Here is a 16757-nt window from a genome sequence, read left to right as displayed (position 1 = left end):
ATCTCTTCCACATACGTGACTATAGTCTGCAGACCAAGTAACGGTGGAACTGAAGCCTTGACAGGAGTTACAAATGTTCTGAATTCTCTCCACCGTGCTCTAACGTCTTGAAAACATGACAAAACTGCTGCGTTTACACATGCAGCGCAATTCGGATATGTTTCTCACTAGCACCATTTCATAGTGTTGGCAACGAATCATTTAGTTAAAGACAGCTAAAAAATACTTAGAAATACAAAATGCCATTTAAAGGTATAGCAAGTCAAATTCCCTGATATTTTTTTTCTAGTAAGAATAATCAGTTCATTTCTCCGTCAATAAAAAGCTTGTTGTTGCGGTTTTAACTAATAACTTATATTATCTTTGAATTTGATGCTAGGGGAATTTATTTGTATCTTAGTCCTTTAGGAGACCCTCATGTAGCTATAGAGTAACTTGCAGTAATGAGTCCATAAAGTTTTTTATATATATATCAAACCCATAACCCTGACATTGCAAATACCCTGCTCTACCGATTAGGCCATGGCATATGACATATGCGACTGTGATCAAATTAATAGTTGGCTATAGGACAACAATGCGCCATAAAGGATTCAAGGGGGAGGGGCCTGGAAATTATAGGCATAAGACAGTCAATTCAATATTTATTTTATTTTTAAAGTAATATTGACGTGTCTATTTTACTAAGTATTCAACCACTGCACACTCTTATTTGGTATAGACACTTTTTGCTGAAATGGAACTTTAAAGTATTTTGGTATGTCCCACCCTTGCACACAATGTCGGAGTGATTTTCGCCCATTCATTTTGGCAATTTTGTTTCAGTTTCTGGACCATGCTTCTGGACCAACATTTTCAAATGGGATTGGGAACACAACTTTGACTGGGCCATTGTAGGATATTCATCCTTTTGTTCTTAAGGTTTGTTGCTTTGGCCTCGTACTGTAATCGTCCCGTTGAAGCTTTAATGTTTAGCATACAGAAGTTATTCTAGTATTTCATTCCTCAATTTTGACAAGACACCTAATCCCAGCAACCTCAAAGCATTATGACCACCATTCTTCATTGTAGGTGAGTCCTAACTGTAGGCTACACTATTACTCCATTCCCAGCCACTGAACTTTGATGCTCCTACAAAGTGATTGTTGGTTTCTCCATGGCTTCTTTTAAGTCTCCTTGTTTGATCTCTGAGTTATCATGGACAGCCTTTTCTTGACCGTGCCTGGTTGGAGTAATGCAGCTTCATAATCTATGCATTAGTTTTAATCGCTGACTTCTGTAGAGTGCTTTTCGTATGCAGCTGTAGGTTATCGTGTGCTATTTTCTTACATATATTTATCAAAATAACACCAATGTCACTATAGAATAATATATTTTAAGAGTAAGTGTTATTGAATAAAACATTATACTGAACACAATTTAAATATACAATTTGTAATTTTGCAAGGCTATTCACATATAATAAAATTCAGTTTATATATTTTATTGAACCTGTCTTTCCCTCCTCCCTAACGCATGAGGTCCAATTATAGCCTTGTCTCATAGCAACCTCTCCACAGAAGGTTTGGGAGAGTTGATGCACAACAACCACAAATTAACTTTATGTCTCCTACAACAAAACTTGCCAGAGCGTAATGACAAAGGGCATCCCTGTCTACCATTCATTCCTCCATCCTGGGCAGCGCTAAGCCAATTTGTGTTAATCTCTCTGGTACTTCTGGGCACCGTTGGTATACTTCAAACACAATTCATAACGGCCACTTGTGCCACTTGAGATTTCAATTATTTGCATATTCTTTACATTATACTATACATTCACAAAAAAAAACAGCGATTTTCATATGTGTGTTGGAATAATGACTATAAAATATAATTAAAAAACTATTACTCTGAGAAATTTTACTTTATTTATTTTTCTATTTTTTGTATGTGTATTTCACATTATGTAGAGGTCAAACTTGAGTATGATGCTTGTATGGATTTTAATATCAATGTGTGATGATATCACCAATAGCTAGACATTTTCCTTTTTTACAACCATACATTTCTATATGCTAGCTATGTTACCAGCTCACACAAACAGATGGTATAACCTCTAGACCTGAATTGGAAACTTCTAAGGTTTTACATCAAAAACAGACTAAATTATATACATTTGACTTGAGCAATCATGTTTTGATCTTGTTACAATAATAAAACATGATGGAATAAACAAATATCCAGTTTGTTAGCCCAGATCATTTTGACAATGGTCTTCTGGCTCTAAAAACTGATTAATTACTCTCATTACATGTAATGAAGATGAGTAGATTCTGAAGATGAATTGCATTTTTACTGGACTATATACACTGAACAAAATTATAAAGGCAACACTTTTGTCTTTGCTCCCATCATGAGCTGAACTCAAAGATCTAATATTTTCTCTATGTACACAGAAGGCCTATTTCTCTCAAATAGTGTTCACAAATCTGTCTAAATCTGTGTTAGTGAGCACTTCTCCTTTGCCGAGATAATCCCTTCACCTCACAGGTGTGGCATATCAAGATGCTGATTAGAGAGCATGATTATTGCACAAGTGTGCCTTAGGCTGGCCATAATAAAAGGCCACTCTAAAATGTGCAGTTTCACTGTATTGGTGGGTCTTTGGGGGTCTGAAAACCAGTCAGTATTTGGAGTGACCACCAATCGCCTCACGCAGTGCAACACACAAAAAAAAAGTGTTGCATTTATAATTTTGTTAATAATTTTGTTCAGTGTATTACTTAGACTATATCTATATATGGCCAAAAGTATATGGACACCCCTGCTAATGATTGACTTAAGGTGTTTCAGCCACACCTATTGCTCACAGGTGCACAAAATCCAGCACATAGCCATGATACATCCATGGACAAATATTGGCTGTACAATGGGTCGTACAAAAGAGCTTAGTAACTTTAAACGTAGCAATGTAATATGATGCCACCTTTGCCACAATTCAGTTTGTAAAACTGACTAGGTGACTAGGAGCAATAACAGCCAGGCCATGAAGTGGTAGACCACGCAAACTCACAGAGTTGGGCGGACAACCACGTGGCACATATAAAACACATATCATCTGTTACATCACTCATCACAGAGTTCCATACTGCCTCTGGAAGCAGCATCAGTATAAGTACTGTGTGTTGGGAGATTCAGGAAATGAGTTTCCATGGCTGAGCTGCTGTACCCAAACCTCACATCAATGTGCAATGTCAAGGGTTGGCTGGAGTGATATAAAGCATGTCACCAATGGACTCTGGAGCAGTGGAAACCTGTTCTCTGGAGTGATGAATTATGCTGCACTACCTAGCAGTCTGATGGAAGAATTTGGGCATGGCAGATGCCAGAAGAACACTACCTACTGCCCATTGTAAAGTTTGGTGGAGGAGGGATAATGGTCTGGGGCTGTGTTTCAGGGTTTGGGCTAGGCTCCTTAGTTCCTGTGAAGGTTCATCTTAACACTAAAGGATACAAAAACATTTTAGACAATTGGGTGCTTCCAACATTGTGGCAAAAGTTTAGGGAAGGCTGTTTCCTATTCCAGCATGACTGTGCCCCTGAGAACAAAGCGGGGTCCATAAAAAACATGGATGGATGAGATTGGTGCAGAGGAACTTGAGTGGACTGCACAGAGCCTTGACCTTAACCCCATTGCACAGATTTAGGATGAATTAGAACGGCGATTGCGAGCCAGGATTTCTCGTCCAATATCAGTGCCCTGCCTCATGAATGCTCTTTTGGCTGTGCAGAAATGGATGTGCAGAAATTCCCGCAGAGAAACGCCAAAATCTTGAGGAGCCTTCCCAGAAGAGGTGTGGCTGTTATAGCTGCAATGAAGGGCCAACTCTATATTAATGCCCATGGTTTTGGAATGGCATGTCCAAAAAGCGCATATAGTTTTAATGGTCTGGTGTCCACATACCTCTGGCCATATAGCGTAATTTGACTCTTTTTTTGTTTTTCTGAATATCATATTTCTGTCCATTGATATATTAATCACAAGTTATATTCCCTTTGTTTAGTTAAAATTGTCTTAACATTTGTAAGTGCATTTATGCAGTATTGTAAATTCAACAGTTATTTTTTATGAATCAGTTTTTGTATTACATCTAAGAAAGAAAATCAGGACTACTCGCTCATGGACAAATTCTCAAATAACTGGAAATTACAAATATTTGTAAAAATAAATACTTCTATATACTATACTCTACATGGTCACAACTTTCAGCAAAATACAAACCAAATGTGTGTCTTTGACAAACGCAATGCCACATTGTTCTCCTGCCAGACAGAGCCAAGACCCAGTTTCCATAACAACAAAGTATGCTATGAAATGGGTTGCCTTTTCCACCCTCTCCCAGGGGGATTTAACAGCCAGTGTCTGAGTGAGCTTTAGGGTTGTCTTGGTAAGGGGCAGAATAGAGGAGGAGTGGATGATGGCAGGTTTCTGTGTCATTTTTAGTACACCATTTCAGTTTTTTCCTGCTTTATTGATTGACACAGTGGGGGTAAACAGAGGAGAAATGTTTCTCTGAATGAGCAGTGGGCTAGATTCAAACACATAGTCCAGTAACACAAGAGTATCGGAGGCATTGGCCTGGACCACCCGTGGCCACAGATGTTTCAGTTTGAACAAAGAGTTACTAAGTTCACATGAAAATCCAGTATGTCCACACATACAGTGCCCTCCAGAAATATTGGCACCCATGCTACAAGTCTTTACATAATGTAATTGCTGTTTATCAGCTTGATCTTTCACTCAAAATATTAAAGAAACCTAATTATTAATCGAAGTAAAAAACATTCAATAACATTTTTTCTCAAAAAGTTGTGTTACAATTATTGACACTCCTGCATTATATACTTTGGAATGACTGGACTCACAGGAAACATGTTTCCCTTGCCAAGATTACATCACTGAGTCTCCTAGTTTAGTGTTTGATAAGGTGGAAGAATAAGGGATCTGAGACCATTCATCCATGCATCATTTCTCCAGATCTTTCAGAGGTCTAGCTCTTTGCTTGTTGACTCTCCTCTTCAGCTCACCTCACAGTTTTTCCATGGGGCTTAGGTCAAGAGATTCTGTTGGCCTTTGCAAAAGCTTTACTCTGTTACTATTGTGACCTATTTGTGTAAATCTGGATTAATGCTTTTGGTCAGCCAATGGGTTGGTCATTGACCTGGTGGAAGATCCAACAACTTAGTATTTTAGTCCTCCGGCAAAGGCCGACCTCCTGCTACTTGACAGAGATCAGGATGTCATGTGTCCTTTCCAGGCAACCAAATAATTTGGAAGCAAAACAGACCCACAACACCACATATCCACACCATACTTCACATTGATGATTATGCTTTTCTCTGCATGGCCACTCATGCTGTTTGTGGCCAAATGATTGTCTCATGTGACCATAGAACCTGGTTTCAGTCAAACTGCGAAGGACATTCAGCATTGTGCATGGCAGCAAATTAAACTTTGGTCTTCTTCAAGCTTCCCTCCAGTTCCAGTTGACATAAACTTCAACCTAACCTTAACCCTAAATATTACCCTAATAGTGGAAATGGGTATTTCCAGGCATGCATGTTTTTTATTGGCATTGCCTAATTTATTAAGGTCAACACCCTTGTCTCATTTAATTTGTTTGTCACATTCCTTTCAGAATTATATTTATTTCAAGACTATGTTCTTTCTTAGAAAACAATAACCTCAATTAAAGTTTAGATTTCTGTAATATTTTGAGTGTATGATCAAGCTGATTACTGACATTGTTTTCCTAGCCTTTTTTGCTCATCTTCACCAATGGTACCAATAATTCTGGAGGGTATCTTAGTCATTTAAACAGCCTTCCTGGGCCATTATTTTATACAAAATAGTATGTATAATATTCCCAAATAAAAATGTGATGTGGAGGAGAGGTGGCTAGGACAATGAGATACAAATGTATGAAGATTCCCAAAAGCAAAAGCCACACGGCCCTCTGTCGGCACTCCATTCTCATATAGAGGGCATGACCCTGGAACTTCAATACAGACGGCGCTCAGAGCAGTAAATCCATACTATATACAAGTATACTTTTGCTTACTTGGATTTCATCCTTTTGCTTACTTGGATTTCATCCATTCTCAGATAGAGAATGTGCACACTAATGATCACTGCTTTCAGTGACACACTCATCCTTTCTCTCGCCATCCCCCCTCCTACCTCATAACCATCTCCTCTGTCTACACCTTCCTATATGGAACCTCAGAACACCTGATTCCAGCCAATCCTGAGATGGCAAGTTCTCCAGCTCCTCCCACTGCAGCTTGTGGTGTTACCATGGGTTACAGGGTGGTGGCCAGTTAATTTTTCCTTGTATAAACACAACTCACCCCTTTTTAATAGCACATACTTTACAGAGACAACTACATTCATGCAATCATTTGCTGATATTATGTAAAGAAAGAAAATATTGTTGCAACATAATATATATAAATATATATCTATATGTATGAGAAATTAATACTTAAAAACCCACTTAATTGCCTACATATTTGTATGTCAGGAAAAACAAAACAATATATGACTCCCTTTATTGATTACCATCAATAAATGTTCTACCTAGTTGTTAGAAAAGGAGTGCAGGTGGACTTTTCCTGGATGACTCAGCAGATTCAGTCAGCCATCATATCTATCATCTGCCTCTGTCTATCAGTCAGCCACTCTGCTACATGCAGATTGAGAATCAATAGGTTCAATGCAAATGTGTTGCATGTAGTCATTTTCTACTGAAAGATTTTTATGCTACAAGCAGGTGTCAGGCCTTCCTAACAAAACACAAAGCACAAATCATACACTTTCTCACCACTAGGGGACAGTATTCATCACAGGGACTAAAGAAAATAACCTATACCTTGTCTCTGCACCTGGGTCGTCATTCACCAGTTACTGGTGTGTTTTCTATTTCTGTGCAATGCTTAGAACTGATTGATTATCTGAGCCTAATCGGTTTATTGACAGGGTATATGTGTTTTTGTGTGTGTGTGTGTGGGGGGGGGGGGGGGGTGCAGTGAGGAGGAGGAGGCAGAACCAGGCCTCTGTCCTTCCTGATGACATTAGAAACTCCACTGCAATACATTACTGTGCAGGCATGCAGTCAGTGAAACATTAGTTGTGTATGTCTGGACCTTAGCTTGTCAAAAGCCAGGCTTCCCTTAACGGGAAGGGAGGCATGACAACAAAGTGAATTAGAATGGCTAGGACAGATTAATCCTGGACCAGTTCCAAATGAAGGCTCTGTGACACGTGCCTGGGTGTAACAGGGTGATAGCAGCCATAACACACTGCCTTTACCAGCAATCATTTATGTGACAGGGTTTGGACTGATCTTTACCTGAATTGGAGACCTAATGCCTATGAGTGGGTGTCTTTTCAATAATTTCCCCAAATGTCTTTCCAGGCACCACAGGAAAACGCCCAAATAATGATAGTTTTTAAATTGTTGCATTTGAGTCTATGGGGGTTTCTACTCAATCAAACAAACTAACAAAATATAATCCTTATAAACAATTTCACATGATTTTGGAACTTTGTCACATTTTCTTTATTCCATTTTCCAATGAGGGAAAAAAACATTAAGTGAAATCAAAAGGATGTGTATGATTACAATAATTATAGTTACCAAAGCAGTCTGAGGGGAACACTTTCCTTTTCACTTTGGGCCCTGCAAAGTATCTTTCTTATATACTAATTGGAACTGTAGTGAAAACATAATGTTCCTTAAATTCCTAATGACTTCTATCGCATGATAGCTATCACTCTTATTCTATGCATTCCGACTCCAATGTCACAACAATCCAGACAATAAAACTCACTGAAACAAACCCAAAACAAGCCATAAAGTAACATCTGGTAGAGTCTGTAGAGTAGCCTCACGCTGTCTGCTCATAGAAAGACAGTGAGAACAGAATTACAATGGAGGCTGGGGAACAGAGATGAGGCACATAATTACTGAGAAGAGCTGAGGCTCACTTCTTGCAGTTTTATACAGGGAAGTAAACTGAAAACAATTTAATAGGTATTTATGTAAGCAATATTCAATGGTGAAGTGTTGGTACAATTGTGAATCTAAACTCCCAACATAGAAATACTGCAGTCCACAAACTAGTCTGCCACTGGACTCTATGAAAGCTCGACCTATCAGTTCTTGACCAACTGGACCAAGAAGCCACAAGAGCCTGTTCTCGTCTGTATGTATGTATACATGCATGCTGGTCAAGTTTAAAAGATGAAATGTCACACTTTTGCAGGTAAATCAGAGGTCTACCCCATTGAACCAGGGCTAAATAACTGGGCCCATGATATGTTGTGGTGAACTCGACAAAAACAAAACAATGACACATTCCAGAAGTAACACACCTCATCTCAATCAGGACACCATAGAGTGGCTACTCAATGGCCACCAACAAAACATTTAATGAGGGATACCAGCCTTTTTCCAGTCATTTATCTCAGATTTAAAAATGATAAAACGCAATTGAAGACAGGCATTTATATGATGATTAACAACAGGATAAACGCTATATATATATATGACATAGATACATCTCTGATACTTCAGGTCTCATACACTTCTCACCTGCCAGGCCAAGCAGACTCCCTCCAGGGCACAACATCTGGTGGTTTGTGGGTTTGAAACGCTCCCACAATAGTAACACCCTTCTTAAATCAAAACTCAAGCTTCATTATGAACACACCACTGGTGAAAAATAAAATGTAAAAATATTACCTAACATCTATAGTTCTAAACAAAATGATTACTCTTAAAGGCATGCTCACATTTTCAGGTTAGTTTCTTTCCTATGGCCCATTCAGGCTTAAGAGTATAACCCAACCACTGTTACAGGTGGCACAATCAGGAGCTACTTCTACCTTCTAAATCTGTGGTGCAGACAGCTCTCTCTCTCTCTTGTACGAGGCAACTACAGAGTACTGGACCAAGTGTGTAGAAGAGTTTGGTTTGGTTTTATGCTTTGCCCCCCTACCAAAAAAACCCCCACCCATTATACACAATTACACACAAATAGGGGGAAAAGGGAAAATGACCTTTCTTTTTCCTTGAAAAGCTAATACAAATGGGAGAGGAAGAGAGATGGGGATAGAGGATAAAGGTGCTGGGGTTTAGAAGAAAAGGCAACTCATTTGTCCTGAGAACAGAACACAGCTCATTTGAGCATGGAAGAGGACATGCTTTAGGAGGCGGGACAAAGCAGAATGGGACAAGGAGGGGAAGTGGAGGGAGGGAGAGGGATAGTATGAGAATAGTGGGGCATTCTCCGCACAACAGCCACATTTTAAATCACTGCCAATCCTCAGGCACTTCTTCAGCTAAATTCTCAGAAAGAGCTGGTAGGGGGTGTGGTCAACCTCTTCCCAATGTATACCCTGAAAAAAGAGAGGGAGAGAACAGTAAATCCCAGAGACACTAGAATGTTGAGTGATAGGGAAGAAATGTGGAGTGTCCCTATCACGTAATGTGCATGATTCAATGTCAGAAAGTGTGTATTAGGGGTGTGGTGTAGCAGGTGTCCACCCACTCAGCAGCTGCTCCACCACCAAGACATAAACAAGGCCTGAGCACTGCAAATGCCTACTGTCTGCTGGCGCCACATGCCCTCTGCTGGTCTATACAGACATGGCATGGAAGTGTTTCTGTGTGCATAAAGTGGGACTTAAGGGGAGCCAGGGAGGAGACCGTCCCCTGACTATGACAGCCCACTTAAATAATGTTCCCTCTGCTATTTGTTTCAATTATTTGTTTTCCACAGTTAAAATATTCCCAAAATGGCTTATTGTTTGTGTCGTTCTTCTGGTTTGACTAGCATGTTGGGTTATCTTATGAGAGTTCACAGTGTAAAGGTTTTCTTTTTTGGGTAGTTTTTAAAGTGGACATAGAGCGGGCACATGTAGATGTCTTTGTGGTGAGATCAGGTAAAAACATCATGACTGGTTGTGTTTGTCTACTATCAAAACATTTGTTTGGGTGCAAATGCACGTCATTCCCAATCTCTGTGTGCACACAAATGATTAGTGTTACATTTGTTTATGTTCTATGCAGTGCATTTCTAGAAATATCTGATTCCCAATTGCAAACCAATCCTAATAACAGTCTGAAGTACATTCTATATTGCATACATAAAATGTATTTGTATTCTTCCAATTTTACATAAACAACTGTAAAATAAAACAACACGTTTTGGCTTTTCAAGAGATTCCATTTGGTAGTTGTTTTGTGTCTCTACATAAGTCTAGGAACTGATTATCACACAAACGACTGCCTAGCTCAGAATGTCCCCAGGGTGCTCTTACCCCAGTACCAGGACCAGAATGTCCCCGGGGTGCTCTTACCCCAGTACCAGCACCAGAATGTCCCCGGGGGTGCTCTTACCCCAGCACCAGAATGTCCCCGGGGGTGCTCTTACCCCAGTACCAGCACCAGAATGTCCCCGGGGTGCTCTTACCCAAGCCCCAGCACCAGAATGTGCGACAGCAACAATGAAGGGATGAACACTTTGAGGAACTCCGCAGAGAAGACACCCCCTTTCTTCATCACCCCAGTCTTCCTCATGCTGAGTGTATCGGAACGCCGAGGGTGGCGAAAATGGAACTCTCTATAGGTAAAAGACACATTAGGGTTGTAATATAGCGACACCAACCACGTTACAATTCTCACCATCAACACAGCTCGTTACCAGATTACAACTAGTTTGTTTCATAGGGGCAATGGGGCTGTGCACACCACTCACTTAGGGGGAATGTTCTCAGGCCGACTGGACCAGTCTGCTACCCAGTCGGAGTCCTTCATTAGTATGTCCATGTCTCTCTCTTTCTCCAGGACATCCTCCTCCGACTGCACAGGGACAAACACAGCATTAGACACAGATCCTGGAAGAGTGAACCAGCTGGTTAAGTAAACCTTTTTTTTTTTTTTTTTTTTATATCTCCTAACCAATCAGACCTTGATCTAGTACTGGGTAGGACCAAAACGCCTGCAATCACTCGGCCCTCAGTAGAGTGGGAATTCACTGACACCATATGGCTGATGGCCCATACAATAAAACCTGTGTGTGAGCCTGCCATGGTTACAGCCACAGCGCTAGTCGTCAACATCTCCATTCATCAACCGGCAGGACTGTGGCTATGACATTGACATCCAACCACAGTTTGTGTGTAACTGTACCAGCATTTAGAAGCTGTGCCTTTGCCATATCCATGGCCTCCCGTCGACAAAACTACAGTCACAAAGGCTATTGTTGTCATTCCCATGGATATGGAGATGGAAGGGGGGGGGCTGATCCTATTGCCATGGAAACAAATGTGACGTAGGTAGCTCAGGCAGACTGACTATTAACTCTTACTTGGCTGTCTCTTCTGCTGCTCGTGTCCACGTCAAAGATAATCTGTCCATCATGAACATCCTCCTGGGGACTGTGAGGCCGAGGGGGACTGGGGATACAATAACAACATTGAACGCATTACTGCAAATAGCTGTGCTTCAGGAGGTCTTTTACTGCATGAGAATGTAGATTTGTAGACAGTTATGGAGTGTGTTGAAATTCTCTTTTAACTAATCAAAAGACTATTGTTTTGATGGCAACATTTTTGGGCAAGCCTTTCATGATTTCACATAGAATTTCAGCCTTCAACTTCCAAGTGGATAGATAACTCTGTGTCGGTCTGACCATCTATCTCTCCGTAAGCCCATAACGCTATTTGACTGACCCTGGGCGATCAGATAAGCCAGTGTTTATGGCAAGCAACAGCCTAACAGCTGAGAGGGAAGGGAAAGCACAGTGTGAGTGGATTTATGTCTGATGAAGGCTCCCACTATGCACACACAGGTGATGTTTCTTCTATTGTAAACCCATTCTATTCATAGTGCCCTCCCCTAACTCATACTATTTACTTCATACTATATACTAGATCAATATAAGAGATTTAATCTACATACATTTTGGGCTTGTATGTGATCTCAACAGTGACATTTTAATGAGCTATAAGTAATAAAATATTATGTAATAAATGTTATCTTCACCTGGTGTTAGTTCATGGCCAAGATTAATGCTATTCGTCTTCATTGTAGTACCCCCTACCTGTCACAGGAAGAGTTGCTACGGCTAGACTCATGCTGTGCATCCAGCAGAATCCTCTCCATGTCTCCGTTATGGATTGAGGATGAGGAGGGCACATGCTCTAAGCCCCCCACCATGGCCTCCACCTCCTCCTCCACCTGAGGCAGGGGAAGCAGACCCAGAGGCTGGCCCACAGTGGAGGCAGGCGGGGACAACTCTGATGCAGCAGCGGCCGCAGCTCTGTTCATCTCCAGCTCCACCCAGGACCCTGCAGGACAGACATTGCAACGTTGGTCATTTATCAGTCAGGAGAGCCTACTTAGTGAAAGTATTATTTTTATATAAACTTGCAACATAGTATTTAGGGCAGTAAATATGGCTTTGTGCTCTCAGTTTACAACCCCTGCAGTGATATATGAGCCATGACCAACCCTCGCTGATCCATGCTCCTACGTGAGCCCAGGCAGGAACTCACTACAGGGAAGACAGCCAATCACAGTTAGGATACAAACTCAAGGGAGCCACTGACACTGGAGAGAAGTTGAGTCTCTTTGTGCCTCGGTCTCACTCTCAGGATGTTTCTCTTTGTATATTAAATGTCTCATTCTCTTAGAAATTAGGAAGCTAGAGCTCAGACGCAGAGCACATGACCTTATAGAAGGATCAACACACTGGTCACACAACAGACAGCCCAGCTGACTTCAGTCCACCTCGGCCCACTGCCCCCCCCCCCCCCAAGCCCGACTCAGCACCCAGCCTCGTCCCGAGGATTACCCACTGGCCTGAGCCAAGCCACTGCTGACAGCCCATTGTCTGTGCTCCATGGCCTAAACAAGGTTGCCATAACGCCAGTGAGCAGAACGTTCTGGCTGGCCCTCTCTCCCTCGTGAAGCTGTTATCAGCTGTCATATGGGGTCACAAAGAAGCCCAGGACCTGATCCCCATCCACAACCCTTGAACCCAGCTAAAACAAAGCACCTACATCCAACAGTAACAAAGCCCCCCACATCTCAATAAAGCTCTGGGAGGCCTTCCACATTGGGTATGGGGAATAAATGAAAAAATACAGGGTTGGTAGCAGACATGAAATCATACATCCTTGTTCTTCTTACCATACACTACATCCAATAGACTTGCAATATTACCAAAAAATAGTAAGATCAACCAAATGACTAGTGTATGCAAGTGATACGCTGCAAGTGATACATTGTGTCTTATTTGACAGTCCAACAGACAGTAATGGTTTCCTTAGTTCTGGGAATTACACACCACAAACGTGTGTCCAATTACAGTATTTATAGACAGGGAGTCTAACAATAACAAACCTTGTTCCCTCCCTGGCCCTCACAGGAGCTGGAAAGTCACTGACACAACAAGGACTCTCATACTTCAGAAAGGCTTCTGAAAATGTTTGATACTATCTGCAAACAGGATATCCATGACACAGTTAAAGACGCACAAAGACCACAATGCAATGTTAAGAGTAGTGTATTGTCCCAGTGCAGTGTTTTAACTTAAATCATATATCACAATTTGAACCATGTGGTTTCTTTAATATATAACACAATGTGATATAAAGCACTACAACAAACCAATTTGGATACTCCATAAACACAGGTCCAACATTGATAAACCTGTCTATCTGGCTACCACAGATGACCAAAAATGGAGAGTGATGAAAATGTATCCTGTCCATGTTGCAGTCATGACTCAACTGGTGCTATGGTGTCAAATCAACACACAGCCAACATAAATTGGACCAGCTGATTTCAGCAACAATTTTTTGGGATTAAATAATTTAGCTTGTTTACATTCTAGTATTTGTTTGCAATGTAATATTGTCTTGTAATATGTTTTGATGAAAACGGCAATTTTTGTATGACAAGCTAAATCGTTTAGCTGATTGTTATGGATGCATCTAAATTAATGTCTCTAGAATACTGCTTAAACGGAAATTCAGTTATTCTAGCTGTGACTTTTCACTGCAGTTGGGTAGCAAGCAAACAAGAGTTTAATCTTGGCAGACAGTGTATATCCCTTAGTGGTTGACTACACAGTACGTTTGATATAGAGCATGCACCTATAGTAAAGCATTTTACCATGACACAGTTCATTACATTATACTGATCAAATGGTACTATTTTCACAGTAAAATGTTGCTACATTAGGTTACAATGGAGGCTATTAAAAAGCTGTTCAGAAAACTCAGTGGCTAAGGATGGTCCAGTGTTCATAGGGCTCCGCCAGTCAATGGTGCCAGATGGGGCCTCCCACCCACTTGAACTATTTTTAATGACAGCCTATGTGTACAAATGGGCTTGGAAGGGTTAATACAATTAGAATAAGATATAGTTTTACAGAAAAAAATTGGTCGGCTGGTTTTAGAGAAGTCAGTAGGGCTATGATTGAGCGGGTATACGGTCAACCAAATCCAGTATTGTTTACCATGTAGGTGTACAGCTGTAGCTTCGACTCCAACAACCGTCTGTGTATGCGGAAAGCCCGATAGGTTGTCAAAAAAAGTTTATTATGTTGAAACCCATAAAAGCTAAATAAAAAAGTATTTTTCTTCTCGTCAACAAAGGCATGTGTATAATCACTATAGACTCTACTTACTATATTTATTATTATTATTTAAGTCATTAATTTTTTCGTTACATTTAATTAGATCGGCACTCAGCAAATTTGAAAAAAGTATTTGACTTTTTACTGTTTTTTTTTTTTTTTTGCACTACCTTTAAACAACTCTGTTAATAGCAGAAACGGGTGGTAAGTAGTGCATGGAAATTAAACTCATATCTTCGCTGACAAGAAAAGTGTTTTTGCCAGGTCTATATATTTCGATATATTTACATTTCCAGCTTATCTAATGTTCTGCAACTAAGGTTTAGCTATATGTCTAGCTAATTTAGATGCGGTCAGAGCTATTCCGGTTGTAGCATAGGTTTGAATCCGTCCCAGCGTGTGGTTAGGAATTCCCATTTAGCAATGTAACCGAGCGTACAAACGCATGTCCTTTGCTAGTTTTACCTGACACCTATAGCCAGTTAACCACAATAGTGAAATGATTGCCCTTCAAATTAAAAGTCACCCATGCCATACTTGGATATACAGTTGAAGAGTCGATGAGAGATTTGACCAACAGCTAGCTTTTCAGAGCTAGCTGCCCGTGTATTCCTCCAATGCTAAATAGCAATGTCTATATTTACGCATATATAGTTTTCATTATATATTCACCGCAATATCTTCGGACAGGCAATCTGACATAGACCGGACGAAAATAAACAATATAAAAGCATTCGAAATAGGCCTAATCTAACAAACGTGAATGCACAGACCATACCAAACAATTTTTTCAAATGACATCTTTACCCAATAACGTTAATAAGCAGCATTTTTATTTTGGAAATCTTAAAAATGTCTATTTAAAAGGAGCGCGTACATCTAAAGCCGTACGCCTATGATGAGATGGTCTACATTTTATTTTACACTAAACTAGGCCAGGCAGTACCAGGCGATGTTTACATCGACGTCAAGTCGATGTACTTTTATTACACAATACACAAATGGAAGTGATTAAGCCTTCAAACATCAGGAATTTATTGTAAATACATTTTTTGTAATTTGCTCTCGGGAACAATTACCAAAACTTTAGCCGAATAATAACATCTGACAAAGCCCCATTTTCAGTTTAGACTTCATCTCGTCTTGTTGACATAAATTTTGTCCCGCCTTTTCAGCACGGCAGGCATCGGCAATTGGCTTATTGCTTGTCACTCACTTACTTTACGCAGCACCTTAAAACCCCATAGGTCCACGATGCAGTCAATTCAGAAAATGCACAGTTCACAACATAGCTCCCTCCCAACCCCTCTCCATGTCTACATAGAAAATCAACCCAAATATATTAGTTTTCACTAACAAACCCACATAGTAAAGTATAAACATATTTTCAAATAACCTGACATGTTTCCGAATAAACAATACAAATGACAGTATGGCATAACCAAGCATTTTGACGGCATACCATTTAGTCCAGAGTCTCCGTTGTTCTCTGCTACAGCAGCAGCTTCGGACATCGTGCCTATGTGCAGGGTGGCTTGCATAAGACTGTCAATAGAACACGCGCAGTCCCTCCACTCATTCGGACGTGCGCGAAACCACGTACCAAAACTGACCGAGTCGCCTTTACTTATTATTTTGGAGTAGCTAGCTACAGCTAAACTTTAAATATTGCGTTCTGTTAGCCGATCTGGAACCAGTGATAACGACCAGTCAGCAATCTTCCTGGAGCTATGTGATGACGTCAGGTGATCCAGTCCTTCGATAACAAAGGCAGCCAAAAAGCAGGCAGATTGAGGAACATTACGTAACGTGCCAGAAATGGACCCACCATCTCGTGATAAAATGCCAGGGATACTTATAAAATGGGAGTTCACTACTTCCAGAACTCTGCGTAATTTCTCAGACCTGACAGATGATATTCCTTATAGAACATTTGCAGGTATACAAAACATCCAATGCTATCCCTCATACAGATGTGCAATAGATTAAATTATCATATACACTGGGATATTTTTGGCACTGAACAAATTAGAATACACACATATACCTTTGTTCTTCAATTC

At 40.5% G+C, this 16757-nt stretch overlaps 1 protein-coding gene across 2 annotated transcripts; it reads right to left on the bottom strand.

Moving 5' to 3' along the window:
• Positions 1-7585: 7585 nt before the first annotated feature.
• Positions 7586-16460, bottom strand: bnip3lb (BCL2 interacting protein 3 like b). 2 transcript variants are annotated; one of them, XM_029124939.2, is made up of 6 exons: positions 16157-16460; positions 12151-12397; positions 11416-11503; positions 10804-10907; positions 10480-10668; positions 7586-9442 (listed from the first exon to the last, which is right to left on the bottom strand). In XM_029124939.2, the coding sequence occupies exons 1-5, from the start codon at positions 16233-16235 to the stop codon at positions 10515-10517; spliced, it is 672 nt and encodes a 223-aa protein (XP_028980772.1). In that variant the 5' UTR covers positions 16236-16460; the 3' UTR covers positions 7586-9442; positions 10480-10514. The 2 variants fall into 2 exon arrangements, with proteins under 2 accessions (XP_028980772.1, XP_010892211.1); XM_010893909.5 differs by having other exon boundaries at positions 10519-10668; positions 16157-16453.
• Between the last annotated feature and the right edge of the window lie 297 nt (positions 16461-16757).

This window comes from Esox lucius, chromosome 14 (assembly GCF_011004845.1).
Source record: "Esox lucius isolate fEsoLuc1 chromosome 14, fEsoLuc1.pri, whole genome shotgun sequence".
NCBI lineage: Eukaryota > Metazoa > Chordata > Actinopteri > Esociformes > Esocidae > Esox > Esox lucius.
Note: the sequence above shows the minus strand (reverse complement) of the source record. Positions and strands in the feature narration are given on the sequence as shown.

Bases quoted from the DNA above. Each gene is read 5' to 3' on its own strand.
- bnip3lb (XM_010893909.5), bottom strand. From the start codon at position 16,235: ATGCAAGCCACCCTGCACATAGGCACGATGTCCGAAGCTGCTGCTGTA. The intron at 11,504-12,150 runs GTAGGGGGTACT...TTGTATCCCCAG, and splicing joins AGCAACTCTTCCTGTGACAG to TCCCCCTCGGCCTCACAGTC. The intron at 10,908-11,415 runs GTAAGAGTTAAT...GTCCCTGTGCAG, and splicing joins GCAGCAGAAGAGACAGCCAA to TCGGAGGAGGATGTCCTGGA.